Source organism: Drosophila serrata, unplaced genomic scaffold (assembly GCF_035046125.1).
Source record: "Drosophila serrata isolate PLE 108 unplaced genomic scaffold, ASM3504612v1 contig_228, whole genome shotgun sequence".
NCBI lineage: Eukaryota > Metazoa > Arthropoda > Insecta > Diptera > Drosophilidae > Drosophila > Drosophila serrata.
In genome coordinates this window covers 1,411,812-1,433,812 of record NW_028257126.1, presented here as the reverse complement: position 1 = coordinate 1,433,812, position 22,001 = coordinate 1,411,812, and the positions used below count along the sequence as shown (strand labels likewise).

At 45.5% G+C, this 22,001-nt stretch overlaps 2 protein-coding genes across 9 annotated transcripts; one reads left to right on the top strand and one right to left on the bottom strand.

Annotated features, from left to right (window-relative positions):
- The first annotated feature begins 31 nt into the window (after positions 1-31).
- Positions 32-16,260, top strand: smash (smallish). 8 transcript variants are annotated; one of them, XR_015271017.1, is made up of 11 exons: positions 32-167; positions 1,253-1,459; positions 3,140-3,282; positions 3,452-3,608; positions 4,431-5,729; positions 10,907-12,128; positions 12,718-13,094; positions 13,149-14,089; positions 14,233-14,438; positions 14,723-14,880; positions 15,117-16,260. XR_015271017.1 is itself a non-coding variant. In XM_020957650.2 (10 exons), exons 1-10 carry the CDS (start codon positions 60-62, stop codon positions 15,299-15,301), a joined length of 4,845 nt encoding a protein of 1,614 aa, XP_020813309.2. In that variant the 5' UTR covers positions 32-59; the 3' UTR covers positions 15,302-16,260. The 8 variants fall into 8 exon arrangements, 4 of the variants coding, with proteins under 4 accessions (XP_020813309.2, XP_086686150.1, XP_086686149.1 ...); XR_015271016.1 differs by having other exon boundaries at positions 14,233-14,462; XM_020957650.2 differs by lacking the exon at positions 14,723-14,880.
- Positions 16,261-17,609: 1,349 nt separating this feature from the next.
- eIF3f1 (eukaryotic translation initiation factor 3 subunit f1) lies at positions 17,610-18,762 on the bottom strand. The gene has a single exon (XM_020957265.2). It carries the CDS (start codon positions 18,567-18,569, stop codon positions 17,727-17,729), a length of 843 nt encoding a protein of 280 aa, XP_020812924.1. The 5' UTR covers positions 18,570-18,762; the 3' UTR covers positions 17,610-17,726.
- Positions 18,763-22,001: the final 3,239 nt, after the last annotated feature.

Below are 22,001 nucleotides of genomic sequence, written 5' to 3'. Positions count from 1 at the left end.
AGCGCCAGCGCCAGGCGACAGTTGCCCAGGGACAGGTTGCAGTAGCACTCGGCACCAGAATGGAGGCCACCGAACAGGATGTCATGCTGGAGGGCAGTGATGACCTCATGTCCACATCGGCCACGTCCACAAATGGAGGTGACACAAATGGTTGCGGCAAGAAATCGGTGAGTTAAAACCTGAGCATAAAATCGATTGGAACAGTATGGTCCTATGGCTTTTCTCATCTTGTTTTTATATTGGTTATTGGTGATATATTGCCAATCAAAGGCTTAGAATTTAGAGGAGATGAAGCAACCAATTGAGGGTCTGTTTTTCCCGTAAGAACATTCTTAGGCCTTGGGCTTTCACTGCTGAGTTCTGGGTTCCAGAAGGTTTTTTTGTTGACGGAAGTACTATTTGCGGACAATGAATTATGGAGTAAAGCCCCGCTTTACTTTTGCCACACTGGAGACGACTTACTGAAATGCATACTGATACTTACACACCTTAGGTACATGTGTACGTATGTAAGTGGGTGGGTTGGTGGGTCAAAGCACTTGAAATACGACTGAGACCAACAGTTAAAAAGTAAAAGCACACAATAGATGAAAGCAGAAAGTAATAAAACAGAAAAAGAACATAAAATTTTGAAAGCCCCTCCTAGGCTGTTTAGAAGGTTTTAGAAAGAGAGTGGAATAAACACTTGAACCTATTCCAAGTTCGAGCTAACCCAATAGCGGTGGGTTCCAGTCTAGAGAGCAGTAAATCAAACACGTGGCGTAAAATAGTATAAAATCGGTCACTTTTTGTAAACTTCTCGCAACTGAAACTGACTCATCGCCTGAGCTTACATAAACTTTCGAAGATTGTAAATATATTTCGCCAAAACAAATCACTTAAGGACTCAAGGTTTTCCTTGGGTCGGCTGGCGTATTTAGCCAATCAGAATGTCCATATAAGTCGTCGCTGAATATTTTATGCAATTAAAGGCGGTTCAAGGCAACAACCGCAGCAGCAGTTCGCCTGCCAGCTTAATAAGCAAAATACTTAATAGGATTTAAGAGCACATATATAGGCACAGGCTGCCCACACACTTGGTAAATATGGAAGCAATAACAATGACTCCACACCCTGGACATCGGACTGCTGACATTTGCATTTGACTCTCGATCTCGATCTTGATTCCGCTCTGGTCCAGGCAGGCAACTCCATTCAATTGAAAGCAATTCATGCTAATTACAAATTTTATTGCATTTATCGTTAATTGCAGACCGCAACCTCGCCAGATCCCACATCGTACGTGGCCAAGGCGCGAGTGACGCGTCCCACGCCGCCAGCCCCTTCGAAGAATCCGATGCAGTTCGTCCAGATCAAGCCCTGCAACTTATACCAGACCGCTCAGCAGCAGCTGAAGAAAGCCGAGGAGGTCAAGAAGTTGAAGGAGGTGAAGAAGGAGGAGCCCGAGGAGTGGCAGAACGTAAGTCCGGATCATATATCACACCGATCCAAGAGAGAAACTCCCACCCGATCACAAAGTCGTGACAAATTTATAAAATGGTTAGATGTGGTATTTGTATACCCTATATGAAGTGTTATAACTTAGAGTTCTTATATATAGTAGGGTCTAAAGTAATAACAATATCATGAGATGGAAGAAGTTTGCAGGGAAAGCCCTTTACCTTGGCATCCTTAATCTGCTTGAACCTGACAATGTTTACTAGTCCTTACTTCACTTCAGAGTGCATAAATATTTTCCCTTTTTAATATTTCTTTAAATACTTACCCTAGAGAAGGGACGGGCATCAAATTTCTAGATCGAAGCCTTCGCTTTGATAGTCCTGTAAGTTGTAAGGAGCATGGAACTCCTTGAAAGAACTTTAAATTGGTTAAAAAAGAGGTCAGAACCTCCATCTATGATATAGTTCGGCTAAAGAGGGTATTGCAATCTCCTACCTACAAACCTGGGTTTGCCTTCCTTTCCTGTTTGTTTTCACTGGCCTCTGGAAAAGTTATCGCCGCGGCCAAAACTAAAGCGAAACCACTTGGGTATGGCACATGGCACACTCCTCGTTGTGGCCGCTCCAGTTTCCAGTGCACGTTGCTCCGTTGGCGGAAAAAAAACAAAAAAAGAAAGATATTGCATTGCATAATCACAACTATTACATTTTGTTGATAGTTTTTATTTCCCCCCACTTCTATTTGTATGTGCTGTGTGTGTGTGTTACATGCAAATTTGCCGCTGCCATAACCCCGGCGAAATGCTGCCTTTGACGTGACTGTACCTCCCAACTCATTACCTAATCAGCAATTGCGATGCAGTCGTTGCATTTGAAGTGGCTTTGGTCGATTTGTTCGACCAATGTCTATCGCAATTTCATATGTTCCCAGACATAACTTTTGTGCCAAAAACAAAACAAAAGCCAAAAAACCCTCTTAAAATGCGTTGAGCGTTTTCAAACTGGGTGACTGTGAGTCTTTGCGATGGGAAAGGAAGTCGAAATTGTCGGTTTCATGGTCTTAAAATGTGTAAATGGCTTTCTTCTGTTTTTATTTGGCCGCCAGTGCGAGAGATTGTTAATCACCCAATGGGGAAGAAGACATTCTTATATAGAATCGCAAATCGATAAAACAAATGAAGTTGCCGGAAGCTCTCACAACTGTTAAGCAAACGAGGAAATAAAAGAACCCCGATATGATTAATAACACAGCAGACGTCAGTCGGTCGGGTTTATTAATGAAATTATCAAAAGAATTCAGCAAAGATAATAGTAAAATCTCCAATTCCCATCTGAACAATCGCACATCTCTCTGAGTCATTCGAAATGTAATCCGAATTTTTTGATGGAAGTCGAGCAGTCGAAACCGAGCGAAGTTCACGCGCCTTGGAAACATTTCACCTTTGTCACGTAGTTCCGGAGCCGAGTCGCGTCTCGTCTCGTCAAAACTTTTTAATTGCCATCAAAAGAAACTTTTGCTCTCCACTTCCACAATGCGAATAATATAGCGACAATTTTTACACTTACACGTCTGCCCATTCGATGTTTTCTATACTAACTTTCGCTACCTTTTTCTGCCCCCAAAACAAAACACGACCCACAATGCGAACCGGTGACAAACAACAAACAATAAATAATAACCGGCGAATTGACAAAAACAGAACCTTGACAATTGGAAATCGTCAAGGCGAAAACGTGTCGAACACATCATCGATCGTGTGGTGGAGACGAAGAAGCTCGAGCTGGAGGAGCATGATCGCATGCGTCGGAAATCGAAGACATTCACCGAAATGATGGAGGAGAGGCAAGTACAACTCCCAAATTTCGTCCGAGGGAAGATAGATATATCTATCCCTTAAAGAAGAGTCATTGAAACTATTGCAGCCAAATTAGAAACAATATTCTCTATTTAGTCCTGTGACTTTCCTTGTGTTTTTAACCACTTATCTAACTCAATGCACATCCTTTAACAGGGCCGAAAGGGGAGGACCTCGGGGCCGTGCCAAACTGGCTTCCCTCGCCGTCTACAACGAGGATGAAACGAATGATCTGAGCGACCTGGGGATCGGGACGAGCAGTGCCAGCGGCAAGAGCAGCCTGTCCGAGGATTACGACAATAATAGTGTTATGGTGAGTACGAGCAAAGAGCACCCGCGGAATGGGGGTCAATGAGAAACCCATGATCATTAGCACGATTTCCACTCTCAGTCCATTTCTTGGCCATTTTGTTTTATGAGCGCTTGTCGCGACGTTTATAAGCAATTACAACAAATTAACAATTAAATCTAATTTACCAACGTTTCGCCGCTAAATCCAAAGCCTCAGCCGATGCTTTCAATTGGCCAATGCAATGAAGCCTCGTTGGAAAGTGTTGGCTGGCAGCAAAGCGATGCGACGCTGGCTAATAAACACAAATGGTTTATTAATCGAATGCGCGCACCAGCACCGCCACAATAAAATCATAATCATAAATAATAAACAATGAGCGGCAAGCAACGGAGATTGGGATTGAAATTGAAATTGAGCGAAAGATTGAGCTGCGGATTGAGCAATTAGACGCGCTTGTCGCCAGGCCGTAAAATGTAGTGCCGTAAAATGTGGAAAATTTATGTTAGTTCACGGCATCACGGGACCCCTAGGAATGGGTTTTAGTGTCAAGAGATCGGCAAGAATCTCAGTCAAGAAAGGGAAATTTACTGGGGGAAAATGAAAGTTAAACGGAAGGCAGACAAATCTTGAGAAAGGCCAAATCATTGTGACCTGTTGTGAGAAAAAAAGGCGGCAGACAGAGTGGTAAATGGTTAAAACAAAACTGGACTTAGCTTGTAGAGCCCAATAAACATAAGAACGAATCATTGTATAGAAATACAATTAGAATATATCATCAGTTATTCACTTTTATTAATTACTCCAAATATTGCGATCTAATCTTCATCTTGGTTCCTTTCGCAGAGTGACAATGCCGCCGAGCTGGACAAGGCCATTGGCGCCGCTGGTTCTGGCGCTGCAGGAGCAGCATCCCGCAATGTGGACGAGCAACAGAATCACATCAACCGCAACGGCAGCAATGGGAACCACGGCAACGGAGTGGCCATTGGCCAGGCGAGCACATCGAACGCCTCCAAGGCAGCGGGAAGGGAGTACATCTCCTCGCCGGGATACGACACATCCTCCAGCACGGCACCAGCCAGCTCTCCAGATCCGTGCGAATACACCTACGAGGGAGCGATCCAGGACTACAAGCAGCGGGTCCAGAGGGCCAGTAGCAATGGCAACGCCAGTGCCAACGGCAAGGTGAACGGCGAACCGATCGCATATCCCACCAGGCGCGGCTCGAAGATCGAGGACCGTCTGAGCGGCTTCGAGGTGACCTCGCCCAGCGACACGCAGGAGGGCGTCGAGAAACAGAAAGTGGATGTGCCCAAGGTGGACATCTCGAAGCGCAAGGAAATCTTCGAGCAGGCCAAGACGAGCAGCTCCAACGGAGCTGCGTCCGCTGCTCCCAAAGTGGTCCTGCGGGATCGCCTGGCGAATGGCAACAGTGGAGCTCCGGCTGGCTTCAAGCCGGAGGTAAAGCGTCTCTCGGGCGACATCTCCAGCATTCGGGATCGGATGCAGAGTCTCGAGCAGCAGCGCAACGCCTTCAATTCCAGCAAGAGTGTGGATGTGCCGGTGCCGCCACTCAAGCAGCGCTTGAACAGCCTGCAGCAGTCCGTTACCAAAGAGGAGCAGAAGAAGCCGCCGCTGGTGGCCCTCATCGATGCCCGCCAGCTGGAGATCATGAGAGGAGAGGAAGAACGCATGCGTCAGCAGCAGCAGCAGCAACAGCAACAGCACCAGAAGAAGGAGCAGCGTCTTGCCCAGCACCAGACAACGGTGGTCACTCCACCGGCGGCAGCTCCACCAGCTCTGATCATAGAGGAGCCACCAGCAGCATCCGCCAACGATGACAGCGGCATCCAGGAGGACACCAGTGAGGAGCTGCAGCAGCAGCAGCAGCAACTCAACGCAGCCATCGCCGCCTTGGCCCTCGAGGAGCGTCAGTTGGAGGAGGCTGCTAATGCGGTCAACCAGATCGAGGCAGAGTTCGACGAGCTGACCGATCTGAATCCATCGCCATTGCCGCCGTCACCGGCTCGACCCTCGGTCCAGCCCTCGTCATCATCACCGTCATCGTCGTCAGCTGCTCCAGCTCCAATTCAAGCGGCCAATCAGGCGGCAGCTCCTCCATTGCGGGACATGGAATTTAGTGTAAGTTCTACTAACAATTTTATCGAATCCGCTAAGATAAGTCCTTGTGATGATGTAGTAGCTGCTTCAGCGGTGTCGGTGTCCAAATCTGGTCCCACTCCCACACCCAATCCCAAACCCAATCCCAATCCAAATCCGAATCCCAATTGTAACTTGCGTAGAAAGCCCTCCAATGAAATGGTCCATCATCGCAACTTGCTTAAAATGTTCAAGGAAACCTTTCAAAACGACGACGATCTGAAAGAGGTCGGGGAGCCGGTCACGTCACCCGGTCAGTTTACCCAGATCTTTGACTTCACCAAGCAGTTACCGACCCAGCAGATCAGTCCCCCGGCACCTTCACCACCTATATCCATACCACAGCCACAACCAATACCAGCACCCTCGAGCCCGATTCCCACCCAAATACCGCGTCCCCTGGGCAAGCCGCCCATGTCTCCAAAGTCGGTGAGATTGGCCTCGAGTCCCAGGGCCGCTCAGATTAACCCTGTTAGTTCGCCCTCGGGCTCCGGGTCCACGCCCCAACAATTTAGCATCAATGGTCGCGTGGAGATTTTCAACTCAAGGCAGCTGGACAAGCCACCAACGCCACCAGCTCCTCCGAAGAGGACGGTAAGGATTGAGCAGCCAGCTGCCAAGGAGGTGGCCATTCCTCCGCCGGAGGTTGTGATGTGTGCGCCCCCCATGACCATCGTTCATCCCGATGAACTGCCGAAACCCAACACGGTGAAGGCCCTGTCCAACTGCTTCAGCCAGGGTGATTCCACCCCGATTACCTCGCCCGTAATGTCACCCAAGCCTCTGCCCAGGAGCCGCATTCCCCAGATCACACCACCAGCTTCTCCGAAGCCCTTGAAACGAGCTCAGATAGAGCTGCCCTCGCTGGACGTGGTGGATCGCAGCTCCGGGGACTATGCTCCAGTGGTGTGTCAGACCAAGGCGATAGTACACTCTCCTCCGAAGAAGGTGAATCCGCCTCAGGCCACCAGACCGCTGGATCCCCTCGCACCCAACGATTCACTGTACCTGCACACATCTTCACCATGTGAAATGCCGGCCTTAAAGGCCTGTTCCCCGAACGAGTCCAGTCTTTTTAAGATGGCTTCATCGCGTCCCACTTCGCCCTCTGTGGAGATTGCCCTGTGCCAGCAGTTCCTGGACAGAGAGGCACCCAAGGATCTCCAGATGACAGAAGAGGATCTTAAGAGACTGGAGCAGCTGGCTGTTAAGGAGACGCCCTGTGATAGAATCGACGTGACCAAATCACCCCTGCCCAGCACGGGCTACCAGAATGTCACCGAAGACCTGGTAAAGAAGTGCGACGGTAAGAAGGAGTCCCAGGTGGCCAGGGAAGAGCGGCAGCAGCTGGAGGAGGAGCCCAGCCAGGAGGACATCGCCTTGTGTGCCGGACTACTCGACTGTCTGGCCCCGGCTCAGGAGCCGGTCTGCGACAGCATCGATGTGAAGAAGTCCCCAGTGCCGGCCACTGGCTTCCAGGACATCAGCGAGGAGGAGGTGAAGCGGTGTGATAGATCCAGCAAGAATTCCGTGATCACGAACAGGCCCAGCTCTCCCATTGGTAGTGCCCGGGCCGCCCACTCCAAGGCCTTGATGGACACTTGCGAGCAGATCATAGCGGAGGAGCGCTTGGCCAGCAGTCAAATGATGAAGACTTCGCTGCCGGAGGCGACTGATTCGAAGCCCTCGACTCCTCTACTGGGTCGCAGATCGAAGATACCCATACCCAAACCCTGCTGTATCTCAGCTTCTGGAACCGACTCGATAAGTCGAGCGGGCTATGCTCCAACCGCAACGCCCTCGCCTTCGGAAGCCGTGGAGCAGCCGCTGATAGCGCGCACCCACGTGGTGGAGACGGAGATCAAGGTGAAGGAGATTTCCCCGCCCAGCTCGCCGAAGTCGCTGCGGGAGAACCCACCCTCGCCTGCGCCACCACCTGTCAAGGAAAAGAAGACCAAAAACATATTTGACTTCCTGCGCAGGAACTTTGGGCATCACGAGGAGCCGCAGCCGCATCCCACGCTGAACGAAACCCTCGAGAAGAAGGTGGTGCTCACCAGCACCAAGAGTGGCGTGGATGTGGTCAATGCCGATGAGTTTGTCCGGGTGGACAACTCCAAGTTCTACGTGGCCAGCGAGGAGGAGGATGAGCCGGCACCGCCGCCGCTCCCAAAGACTCCGGCGCCCGTTAACATTGAGATTCGCAAGAAGATCACCACGGACGAGATCCTGGAGAACACCACGGAGCAGGCGCTGACCCAGGAGATCAGCGACTTGCTGGATGACGAGATCATGAAGCTGGAGGCAGCAGGTGCCGCCGCCTTAACGAAGTAGTAGAATCATCGGATGAAAGGAAGCCCCGCAGGATCTAAAAGATCTGAAGGGCGGATCTGTGGCTGCTCTCTCGGAGTGACGATGTGTGATCTCTCCGCTGAACTAAAAGAACCGACTGCATGACCCATGACCCTATGGCTCTCTGATATGCAATTAGACACAAAATTCAACACAACTTGAACATTTTGCAACCGAAAACAACGAATGAAAGCGTTCATCGAATTTATTTTCTACACAGGAATATTTATTTAACCCTGGTTTTTGTTTTATTTTCCAATCGACTTCTTATTATTCGATTTATGTTCGACATTTTGTTATGGGCTCAAGCTACGTAAGCTACAGTTTTTCTTTATCCTAATATTATTATATCTATACTAAACCCGATTTATATGTATAAAACCAAATTTGATTTTATGTAAAGAGAAATGTCAAACATATGTTTTATGGTTATATATTTTATACACAAACATACACAAAAAAGAACTAAAAACACACGAAGATCGAACCCGATTCGCGCTAATACACAAAAAAAAGTTAATTAAAACCTCAAAAGCATACCAAATAATTTATAAACGAGGGAACAATATTATATAAATACAAATGAGATATAATTGTTGTGCTATTTTATGAATAAACCTAAACTAAAATCGAAACCAACTTGGAGCTGCAATTTCAACAAACAAAAAAAAAAAAAAAAACGGAAGAAAACAACATTTTTCTACATGCCGCTTGTGTAAATTACGCTTATCCGAGACGCAAACGCTTGCACTGCTTGACGGGCCTTGTAGAATTAACGTGACACGAGTCTGCATTCTACGTATAGAATGTACAAATTAATGATATATATTTGTACGATCCTAGCCATTAGGTTGCGATGGATCTGTAGATAATATTTTAGTTTCGCCACTCGAAGAAGGACGAATCGAAGGACCTATCGCTCTCCCCATGTCTAAATATTCAATCCCCGGCCATCTATCCCTCCTGGAATCCCCAAAAACCCATTGCCAGAGGTTAAGGCTACACCTAGTTAAGGCTTTATTTCTACCATAACCATAGTGCTATCTGATCTGATTCATCCATCCACTGTCATAACTCGTATGTCTCTCTTACATGCCTTGCGCTCTCGTTTGCTGGCTAAATAATGTAAAATATGATCTATCTATCTTAATTAATGCAGTTGCATAGTTTACACGCTTACTGCCAGCAAAAGTTGTTGCAAGTATACAATTTCCGAGGTAAGCGGCTCTATATCTTTCTATCTCTCAATCCCCTGACCTGTGTGCCTCTTGTGTTCCTGTTTGTTCAGTTCTATTTGTTTGCTTCGTTTCTTTACTATTTTTTGGTTGATTCGTAGCCCGTACTCTTGTTTGTGTTTACGTTCTAAGTTGCATTGCATGTTGTAGCCGAGTTTTACCCACTTAGCACCTATTTAAAATGCCAAACGTCATCCATCCATCCGCCTAGTGGGGTTTCCCGGTTTCAGATTCAGCGCCGCGCTGCATACTTTGGGGGGCCTGGGGTCGCGTGTCCATCAACCCCCATCTGCAGACCCTGGAGTGCTGTCTCCGCACTTTTGCCGCCCCATATACATATATTCTTGCCTCCATGTCTTTATCAAAGCGAATCGCTTGGATCGATTCCGCGCAACGCCGCCTACGTTTTCAGTCTGCTCTAAGCCCTCAGCGGGCCAGGTTCGTTAGCAATCACACATAGTGTCGTATATTCCGGTCTATATAACCCTGCACAACCGCCGCGAGTTATCTTTATAGGGCCCAACAATAATACCAATAATAATAATAATAATATAATCGTGCAAATAATTCGCCAACGGGGGATGCACGGACAGACGGATCCGCGTTATCTAGAGATATAAATCGAATCGATTGCAGCGCCCCAGTTCGCTACGTTCTTTCGATCGTAAAGCAGTGGTGAGCGGTCAATTTATATACTTACATATTTTCCGAAGTGCTTCCCCTGGACTTTATACGAGGGTTTCTAGGAATCTCTTGAGACTTTTTTGATAACCGGAAACAGCTGATAACATTTTGCGTAGCTATTTATTTATTGAGGTTCTTTATCAACGGGGTTTCCTCGCAAAGTTTGCGAATATTATTAAAAACGCAATTTTGGCAACTGCAGAATCAGTTAACCTTCTGAACACCAGTCTAGTTCAGCACAGTCGCTTACTTAATTTTTGCCATTTTAAAGTCATATTTCCAAATAAGGTGAGCGAATCTCTTATTAATATTTAGTTAATCTATCGGTCCTATTTCGAATGAAATCGTGTGCAAGTGAATCTGTATATGACTATAATTCATGAAAATAATTGAAATCTTTTTTTAGTTACCTTGAAAAGTGTTCTGCAACCATTAGTTATACCAATTTATTTCATATTTTCCAAGAGATAACGTGGGAATTAGCTTAACTTATCTGTTTTATTATTGCACATAAGTACATATATGTAGGTATTCCTAATCCCTGATTCCAGATAGTCGCTTTCACAGCTGCATTGGATGAATCGTATACCTTTGTTCGTTTTGTAAAATATTCCGCTGAAAGCCCCACTTTAGCAATTAATTTGTTTTGCGTTTCCGTTCTCGTCTGTCCCCCAAGTAAATGTTTAATTTCAATTCGTTGTTTAATTTAATTTTGTTTATCTTTAGTTGACTTTTTTCCTTTTGATTTGCAAGCCAGCCTTTTTCTTGTGTAAACTAACTGAAATTCATGCGAACCATGCGCGTTCTTCTTTCTTTCTCTCTCTCTGTCACGCACGATGCTTTCTCGCTCGCTCGCCATGCCACGCCCACCTCATCCCGCCCCCACAGATCAACGAAGCTCTTGAATTGGCGCTCGAGGCAATCGATCGCGAGACGACACCCAGGCCAATGGACAAGGCGCAGCAACTGGCAGAGAAGCAGGAGGAGGAGCATCAGGATTCGGAGCACGCTCAGGAGCAGGAGCAGAAGCAGGAGCAGGAACAGGAGGAGGAGGAGGAGGAGCAGGAGCGGCAGCCAGAGCCGGAGCCTGAACAGGGGGGAACACACACCGAGGGTGGGGGGGACATGCCAAATAAAACCGACGAACAGAAGCAGGGGGAACGAGAGCCCATCTATGAGAATGTCAGCTCGACTATATCTATGCACGAAGTAGATAATGAACAGATAGCAACGATGACGATAACCACACAGACCCAGGCGACGACGCGGAGGAGTCACAGGAGAAGCATTCCAAATAAGCAAACCAGCAACAGCAACAATAACGAGAATAATCAAAACACTAATCAAACCAACAGCAACAACAGCAATCAGAGCGAGAACAACCCAGGAGGAGCAGCAGCAACATCAAAGGCAACAGCACCACCAGCAGCCATAACAGGCACTATTGTGCCACCACCATCATCATCATCAGCATCATCATCATCAGCAGCATCAGCATCATCAGCAGCGGCGGCGGGTGAAGCAGAGCCCTACTATCAAGTGCCCAAGGCCACGGAGCCCTACTACGATGCTCCCAAGCATTTGAGACCCGTTCCCGTCTACGAGAACATTGAGATCTTCTATTCCGGCCTGGAGATCAGCCAGAGTTCGGCGTTACCACCCGCGGGCCTGATGGAGCCGCCCAAGGAGAAGCCTCCGCCGCCACCCACCGAAAGTCCGCCGCCAGTTCCCCTGCGCGACAATCGCGTCGATGAGCTGGATGGCTTGGGCAGCAGTCTGGGACATAACACCGACACCTGGTCCTCGGATAACACCTACGAGACCATATCCAACGGCACACGCCGGCAGCTGCAGGGACAGCTGCTGGAACCCGCCCAGCCCTCTCCGCCCATCAAGCGGATGAATTCCACCAAGCGGATCAAGAAGGAGCTGCGCAACAAGCGCTCCAGCTTCCTCGGCATCGAGACCGACGGCGATCTCGATGACATGGAGAGTTATCTGGAGCTGACGGTGGCCCCGCCGCCGGATATGGCGCAGCTCCTGCAGGAGGAGCGTCGACTGGAGAAGCAGCTGTACATCAAGGCGGGACTGTGCGACAGCTCGGACACGGGTGAGTGAGAGACCATACCATGGTTTTTAAGCATAGTATTGAGCGGTCGAATGGGAGAAGAAAGCCGATACCAAAAGCCAATAGGGCATAAAAACGAAAGACAGAGCAAATCACAAGCAGAGAATGGGGCGGCAGGTGATGGGAGGCGGAGGTGGGGCACAGAAGGTGCCAGGGGTTGGCCCCCAGCTGCCCCCGCGAGGTTAAGTATAAATAATCCGTTTAGTGTGCGTGGCCCATGGAGCTGTCACAGCTTTGGCTCAAATGTTTCCCCATTGGGTGGTTGAACTGCCACACGGATGCCACTAAATTAGAATCGTTTGCCTTGGTCTCCGTCAGACCTGAAAACCTTTTGATATATTCATTCTTTAATCAACAATCAATTTAAAACTTGTTCACCATCGATTCTATAAAACGATCAATTCCGTCTGCCTGCCTTTCCATCTGTCCGGAGTATGGTCTATCAGGTTGAAACAAAAGAACTTAGAGACTTCCTACAGTCTCCTAGCAAATAGACACAACAGAGACTATAGCTAGCAAATTCTAAACGCAGATCAAGAGCTCATCTAATCCCGGCATTTTCCCTCTCCAGGCGACAGCCGCGACTCGGGCGTTTCGGAGAACCACTCGCGCCAGAGCAGCGAGCACTACACCAACTCCTCGGAGGAGAACGATACGCAGTCGGAGGCCACTCCGCCACCGCTGCCTCCGCCGCCGGCTACCACGCATCTGGGCGAGGTGATTTACCAGAACGAGAACCTACTGCTGGCTGCGCAGACACCTCTGCTCCAGACTGTCAAGGGCAACTCGGCCGAGTCCTGGACAGAATCGGCAACGGCGGCCGCGGCGGCCACTCAATCGCTGAGCGAAGCCACCGCGACGGCCAATGCCAAGATGCAGTCCATCGAGGAGAAGATACGGGAGCAGGGTGAGGTTTTGCGGGTGGAGCGGGAACTCCTGCACTTTTCGGTGAGTATAAGGAGTTGGTTTCGATTACCCATAATATATGTATCTACACCACAGCAGGAGGAACTGAAGCGGCAGCGTGAGAATCTCCTACTGCGCGAGAACCTCGCGCGTCGGGAACTGCAGCACGGGGCGAAGATGCTGATGTCGAACAACCGCCGATCCCTTCAGGATCTGCACCATGGCTTGGGCATAGGCAATGGGATGCTGAGCGCCTTCCAGCCGCCGCCGCCACCGCAGCACCACCAGCAGCCACTGCATCCTACGCATCCGCAGCAAATCTACGCCAACGTGCCACAGCAGCAACAACAGCAGCACCAGCAGCAGAAGGCGGCGCTTTATGCGTATCACCAGATGGACACGGACTACCGCAAGTCCATGTCGGATCTGAATGAGTTCTCCAACCGCCTGATGTTGCCGCCAACGCCGCCCACAAAGCCATTACGGGCAATGCACATAGCCGCCGCCAATGGTCACGGCCTGGAGCCCGACTATGCGGTTAGTACGAGGCAGCGGCAGCCGCCAGCTCCTTATGGCGGCTCCCTGGTGAAGATCGCTGGGGCTCCCATGGGCCCGAGACTTTCCGGTCCCGGATATCCCGTTCAGGCCTCAGCGGCGGCTGCCTACCACCACCAATCGGCCCAGAACCTGAGCAACATGTCGCGGAATACATTGCTCGCCTTGAGTGCCACGCCCAAGCCCAAATACACAGACGGTTGGGTGCAGGTGCAGCAGCGGAAGAGCTACGACAGTAACCTGGCCAACGATCCGGCCTGGCTCTCCGCCCAGCAGCAGAAGCGCAAGTCCATGCCGGACTACGGCGGAGCCGTCTACAACAACAACCACTGGCTCCTGCAGGAGGCGGAGCAGCGGCGCATCGATCAGCTTAACCGGCGATCGATGCCCGCCAGCAAGTCGAACGGAAAGCCCTTGCCCGATTCCATCATCCAGACGCTGACGGAACGCGTTCAGAGCAAGGGCATCGGTGAACGCAAACGGTAAGGTTGAGACAATCTTGCCTTAAGAGATTTATTTATGAAAGATTAAGATAGACTGTCTTATTTTAAGGCACAATTGATTCCTTAATATCAATTGCGTAAAATGTAAAAAAATAAAAAATACATTTTCCTTCTCCCAACAGTTTCGATGGGAATGGAAACTATAGCCAGGTTAATGGCAATACCAACACCGGCTATCAGCAGCAACCGCAGCAGCAGCAGCAGCATCAGCATCAGCAAAAGACCAACAATAGCAGTAACAACATCAACAATAACAACAATGGCAGCCAGGAGAAGGTGCTCAGCGTCAGTGGCAAAAAGAAGTGCTCCCATTGCGGGGACGAACTAGGTAAACTTTGCTACTACGTTGGTTGTGAGTGTTGTGGTTATTCTTCTATCTCCAGTCACCCCCGACTCTCATCAAGCATTCTTGGTAACATTTCTAGGCTTGTTTCTAAAAGCGTGAATCACAAGAATAACACACACTCTGAACTCACTAGCCTCATAATTTGGTATCTCAAGTGTTGATCATTAAAAGGATCCCTCCACCTTCTCCTCCTTCTATTGCTTCTGGATTCCCTATAATCTAAAGGTTCTTCTATCTTTCTATCCCAACGTACATGTCTGTGACAGATCTGGGCTGCACCCACGACAACTGTCGACAAGTGCACAAAGCGCTCAAATATATTGTTTGGGTGTGATTAACCAATTTTTAAACTATATTTATAATTAACAAAGACTTGATAAGGATAAATAAATACTTATAACTATGCCAAATCTAAAGAATTAAGGTATATTATAATTGTGGTGGATCGATTTTTGTTTTAACTTTGGTTAGCATTAGCAATGTTAAACTTATGAATGCATTGTCAGTTTGCACTGCAATGCAAATCTTAATTAATTATAAAAAACCTATTTATTGTTCAAGCAATTTAGTTTCTGGATTCTTCCTCCTAAGCAAATCGATCCACCTGAACTATGTACATGGTATAGTATTTAATAAATGTGGATTATTTACTTTTGACAGGTCGCGGTGCTGCCATGATCATCGAATCACTGCTGCTGTTCTACCATATCAACTGCTTCAAGTGCTGCGTCTGCCATGTCCAGCTGGGCGATGGCCTCAACGGAACCGACGTCCGGGTGCGGAACCACAAGCTGCACTGCCAGAACTGCTACTCCAGCGACGAGTTCAAGTTCAGCTGCGTCTAGGGGAGCACTTGGGCATTTGGAGTTAGGGCTGGCGAATGTTGTTGTTCTTGTTCTTGTTGCTATTGCGACAAATTGATTGTTGTTGTTGTACTAGTAATATATAGACACTAACTACAGACGCGTAATTCGTATGTTCACATATGCATATACAGTACATAGATATATCCATGTTGAGAACAAAGTCAAATGCAAAACGTTTCAGATTAGTGTTAATTAATCGCTTCAATATAAGTACGAACTTTTTTGAATGTCTTTGCATTGCTTTTTGACTCCGATTTTAACGTTTTTTATATACGATATATTCTACATGTTTGAAAAACCGACGTTAAAGCTAAGCTCTCTACAGTTTTATGCCAAGTCAAAGTCAAATTCAAAATGCAATTACGATTTATTGTGTGTGAAAATTATATAGGACAAACAAAAAACAAAAAAAAAGTTCTTTGAACGTTGTTAAAATTTTGAAATTGTATATTGCCTACATAGATATATTTACAGACAAAACAAAGTTGTACATTAATTTCAACCAATGCTGACGTCTTCTTATTTCGCGCCCGAGCATTCGGTGCCTTCTAATTCTGAAGTTTCTATGTACTATCTATCAGTTTCACACGCCCCAGCCCACATAGAATACCTAACGACGTATCCAATGTACCTAAAGTTATATACAAAAATACCCATACACACGCAACACACTAACATAAGTACATATTATTATATACATACTATATACATACTTAATGAGATATGCATATAACGTGAAAGATTTCATTTCTAATTGTCGTTATTCTTATTTATTGTAATTAAGCATATGAATCAAAATCATGGATATTCTATATACACTTCTTGAATTTTATGATTAACTTTTAAACTTGATTGGTATATGAATAATTTTCTGTAAAAATACAAAGAAACGATTTGAATTTCGCTTAGTTTTATAATAAAGTATTTAAAAGAACAAACTCTTAATTGTTTTTTTATTTTTCCCTAAGGTGGGCAAAATTTTTACTCTTTATTATACCCTTGCAGGGTATTATAATTTCAGTCAGAAGATTTCAACGCAGTGAAGGAGTCACCTCAGTTCGTCTGTCCGTTTCTACACAAACTAGTCTCTTAGTTTTCAAGCTATCTAAATGAAACTTTGTAGTACTCTCACTCGTATATACATATGTCGGAACGGGCCGGATCGACTATGTCATATAGCTGCCATAGGAACGATCGGAACAATTGTACGAAAAATAATATAACATTTTCAGTTTTCAACTGAATTTGATCAAATTTGAGATATATCCATTTTATATTATTCTACAATTATGTGTACAATTTTATGAATATCGGACAACTATATCATAAAGCTGCAGTAGGAACGATCGAAAAATTAATACAATTAAAAATTATAACATTTCAGTTTTCAACAGATTTGAGATATAGCCTTTTTTATAATTCTAGAACTTTCATTTTAGTTATATGATAATCGGACGACTATATCAAATAGCTGCCATACAAACGATCGTTAGATACATAAGAAAATGAAAAACTGTGAATGAAAAACAGTTAAGAAAATACCCTATTTACATTACTTCATTATTTTTAACAAAAATATATATAATTTATATTGTATTAATTCCTACTGATCGAAGTTAGCTTCCTTTCTAGTTATATATTATAATTTCAGTCAGAAGTTTGCAACGCAGTGAAGAAGTCATATCTGACCGTATAAAGTATATATATTCTTGATCAGCATCAACAGCCGAGTCGATCTTGCCATATCCGTCTGTCCGTTTCTACGACATCTATTCCTTAAGCTATCTGAATGAAACCTTGCAGGTAGTCTTCTATATATGAAGTCTTTCTCGTATATAGGTCGGAACGGGACGGATCGGACGACTATTTTATATAGCTGCCATAGGAAAGACCGAAAAGTCTTCAGAATATATTTTCATCTAAATTGAAAAATAGCTATTTTATATTATGTTAGAGTTTGGTATAAGTTTTATAAAAATCGGAATAATAGCTGCCATATAGAGGCTACTTTCTTTCTTTTTTATACCCGCTCAAGGACTTTGAATTTGTGTTTCTTTGAAACGCAGTGAAGAAGTCAGTTCCTACCCTTTTCGAGATGGTGAGAGTGAAAAATATAACATTGTTTTTATCACTGGCCGCGACTATCATATAAGAAAGTTAACTGACTCGAGCATGAATTTAAGAAAAGGTTCAGGTTTCTCCGGTTTTCACTTTGAAGATAATCTACACTTTCCATAAAAGAGAATAAAATCATTTTGCATATTTAATGACAATATACACAGCTTAGTTGGGCGACCAGAGCACTTTATTACTCAGACCATTAATAGAAAACATAATCCAATACAATCGGCTTTTACACTTTTTTCTTAAGATATCCCTAGTTCACCACTGCAGGCACACAGATCTAGGCCGTGGGCAGGAACGTTAGCTTCTCGTTCAGCTGCAGCTGGGTCTTGATAAGCTGGGACAGAGTGATGACCAACAGGAGGTTGCGCACGTTGGCGTTGAACATCTGGGTGAACTGTTCGTGGGTCATGTGCGGCACGGAGTGGATGAGGTCAAGCAGCTGGCGCCCCACAGCATTGTCCGGCGTCACCTTGTGGGCGATCACGTCATCGACGTACTTGAGGATCAGGTCCAGTAGCGACTGCAGTTTCTGCGAGGCCTCCGAGATCTGGGCCAGGTCCAGCATCGGCGGAACTGTCTTGGGGCGGTGAGCGGGGGACACGCCTACGGTCTTTTGGAGCAGCTTCAGGCCAAAGGTCTCTGGCTCGTAGCTGGTCAGCTCGACGGGAATGGGCGTGAACATGCAGCCGGTCTTGCCACCAGGCACACCCAGCTGGATGCACACATAGGCGCGCAGCCCCATGCGGCCGCCCTGAAGCGAGGTGTCCACAGTGACGTGCACCGGGTTATTGCACTCGCGGGCGTAGTACTCATGGATCACCGAGCTGTGGTTCGTCACATCGTTTCCGGTGGCCCACCAGCCCACCACACTCTCGTTAGGGTTGACCTTACGATTCAAGTCGTACATATCCAGGGCATAGCTCAGTTCCGCCTCCACCTGGTCGTCGTGCTCCTTGTGCGGCACACAGAAGCAGTTCGTCACCTCCACCACTCCCTTGTCCACAGAGCCGAGCAACGTGCCGATAACACGATGCGAGTCTGCGTTACGCCGCTCGAAGGCGTCCACCACCTGGAAGAGCACCACCGGGTGCACGCGCACGGTCAGGTTGAGAGCTGACATTCTTTCGAGGATTGCCGAGTATTTGCACGGAAAATTTACGCAAAATTTTGTGGCGAGCCACGCTGCGTATTTTTAAGGGATGGAGAAAAGATTAGTGCTGGAAAACACCGGTATGTTGCAGTATATTTCTGTTTACATATTTTTTGTAAAACAACGTATTTCAGCCTCAACGCCAAACGGTCACTCACCAAATTTAAGTACGGTATGTAGAGGGAAAACACCGGCTTAAGGCAGTGAGAGAGAGCGAGAGGCAAATAGTTGAAAGCGACCATTAAAAATACTAGAAAATTGAATGGCGTTAGGAGATTCCCGACGGCACACTTTTAGTATTTCTCGCGCGGCTTGCAAAAATAATTAAAATTTTAATAAACAGGCTGTTTGCGCCCATTTGCCTCTCGCTCTCACTTGCAGCTCCTTTACATATTTTAAATTATAGATCCCGGCATGAATGATAGTGTTGAGCGGATTGGTCACTAATTTGTTTTCTTTTGCACCATGCCCTTTGTTTTATTTATAATTAGTTGGTATTTTAAACTTTGTACAAATTTATTGAATATTTTAAAATTATTGGAAAGTGGTTGGAATTGAAACTTGATTTGGAGATTTAGTAATGCAAAAATCTATTATAGATGAGAAAGTACATTAAATGTTGCAAAATCAAATCCATGTCCTACGACATAAGTTATAATCGGCACAAATTTTGCAACCTAGACTGCTTTGAAAAAATTTTAAAATTTTTAAAGAGTGTCAGCAGCAGCTTGGCAAATTATTGAACACTGAAGTTTTTGTGTTTTGAAATGATTTTCATATGGGGAAACGTTGCGAATATTAGGATAAGCTTATGACGAATTTGTCTATCTATCTATCCCACTAATCTATCTACATATATATATATATATATATATATATATACTAGCTGACCCGGCAGACTTCGTACTGCCTCATCCTGAAATACTGGCTATTTATAAGGTTTCAATTTGATATTCACAGACACACACTGTTAAAATACAGTCTGTTAATTAATTTAAAGCTTTCTCATAAACTATATTTTTTGTTTTGTTTTGTGGTGCGTAAATAAACAAAGAAGACGGTTTTCCGACGCGCGAACACGCGACGTATAATTGTCCATGCGCGAAACAGGGAAACTCCAAGTTGATTCCACAAACTTCTAACGACTGTCCTTGCGATTTACTTATGGTCATCGCAAAGGCCAGACGCACTGGAAATTGTAACCGTTTAAAATCGAATGGTAAGTCCGTTGGAATCATCGGTATCCGCGGGATCAAGACATCCTCTCCTTTGTATTTTCCTTTTATGATTGTCGCCTCAATGACGTTATTCATCAGTCTTTTCACAGCCAGTCTTGTTCCATTGCATAGTCGAGGTTGATTAATGTTACGCAGCATGATGACAACTGATCCCACTTTTAACTGCAAATTGTGAGGTGGTAATCCAGGCAATTCCAGTGAATTTAAAAACTCAGTGGGATAGTTGACTACGTCATCCTGGTTCATTACGGTGTCGACTGATTTGAAGGAAACCAACTGTCCTGGAAGAAAATTCTCGAATGGTCGCATTAAGATCCTCGACATCTTTATTTTTCGCTGCTAATATTGCTCGTTCACCCAGCCAATTATGGTTATTGAACTTTTGCGCTATATCTGGGAAAACTCGCTGAATAAGTTCCACTTTTGAGTCTGTGATGTGACAGAAATCTGTAGGTAATGTGATGAATCCGGTCGAGGTGTCCACTGCAACTTTATTATTTCCAATGTCTAACAACTGCTTCGCAAACACATATGCAGTTTCATCTTGTTGCAAAAATACTCGCATGTTAGTTGTTAAGTGGAGTGTCTTTACGTACTGCCACAAATTTGATGATTTTAGGCATGCATTTAGTTCAACAGCAACAGTTGATCGGGGAATAACTGGAAGAGTCTGACGAAAATCACCTGACAACAGAATCATGGCCCCACCAAAAATATTTTGGTTGTCACGAAGATCTTTTAACGTTCGGTCCAGTGCCTCCAGTGACCTCTTATGGGCCATTGTGCATTCATCCCAAACAATCAATTTGCATACCTGTAGGATCTTGGCCATTGCGCTATTTTTGGCGATGTTGCAAATTGGTGTTTCTGTGATTTGCATGTTTAGTGGTAATTTCAAGGCAGAATGTGCAGTCCGCCCGCCTTCTAGCAGAGTTGCAGCTATTCCAGATGAAGCCAACGCTAGAGCAACATCATTTCGCGATCTGATCCTCGCCAAAAGCAATGAAATTAAAAACGTTTTTCCGGTTCCTCCGGGAGCATCAAGGAAATAAATTCCACCAGATCCACTGTTCACAGCTTCTATCAAAGTGTCGTACGCAAATACAAAAGTAATCCCGCCCATGACTGCAGAGGAGTTCCTTAGATCCTGTAAGGTTCTGTTCACGGCCCGTCCCGGCTTCGCACGGGCATTAAACATTACATTTAGATTTGTCAATTTTAACACATTCATAATAATAATAATAATATGACACAAATTCATCCTTTATTATTATTTTATTTTTTCAATTATTGAGGTCATAACCCTAAAAGAAAATACATTTATTTTGTTAGAGCTTCTCTGTAAACAATATTTGATGTTGTTTTATTTTGTGGCAGCAAAATAAATTGATTTTCAGGGGCTCCGACTCGCGATAGACCAACATACAGTTGACCATGAGTAAAACATTTATTTCGCAGATCGATCCCTACTAATTCGAAGGTTTGGCCTTGGGACTTGTTAATTATTAATGCGAAAGATGTTTTTACCGGAAATTGAAGCCGTTTAAATGGGATTGACAGATGAGTTGGGATCATCGGTATCCTCGGTATATGAGCTAGTTGACCACTTGCTGGGCCAGTGATAATAGTTGCTACAAGTAAATTGTTCTTTAACTCCTTAATAAGCAGCCTCCTCCCATTACACATGCTTGGAGGGTTTAAATTTCTTAAAAGCATGATTGGGATTCCGATTTTTAACGTCAATTCATGGGGTGGCAGTCCAGAAGGGTTCAACGAATTTAAAAATTCCTGTGGATAATGGACTGCATCTTCAATATTCGTTACAGTGTCGATCGATTTGTATGTTTTTGTTTGGCCGGGGACTTTTTGAACAATCAGATTATTTATTTCATTGACAGTATCATTCTTAGGTGATACTATAGCCCGAGAATACAGCCAATGGACGTCTCTTTCGTGCAAATTCTCGATATCAGGGTATACAGAATCTATTAAATTTCTTCTTTCAATATGTTTTGAATGTTTGACAGGAAATGCTTTGATTCAGCTGTCTGCCTGTACATTTTATTTAGAAAACGTTTGTATGGGAAATAGAAAAATACTGTTTTGAGGATTTTCCCGGCAATTAATCGAATTTTTCTCACCTTTTAAACCTTCCCTAGACCTC

Excerpts from the sequence above, each read along its gene's own strand:
- smash (XM_086830024.1), top strand. The coding sequence starts at position 60 with ATGGAGGCCACCGAACAGGATGTCATGCTGGAGGGCAGTGATGACCTC. Across the intron at positions 5,730-10,906 it reads TGCGGGACATGGAATTTAGT|ATCAACGAAGCTCTTGAATT; the intron begins GTAAGTTCTACT and ends CCGCCCCCACAG. Across the intron at positions 14,090-14,232 it reads GGCATCGGTGAACGCAAACG|TTTCGATGGGAATGGAAACT; the intron begins GTAAGGTTGAGA and ends TTCTCCCAACAG.
- eIF3f1 (XM_020957265.2), bottom strand. The coding sequence starts at position 18,569 with ATGTCAGCTCTCAACCTGACCGTGCGCGTGCACCCGGTGGTGCTCTTC.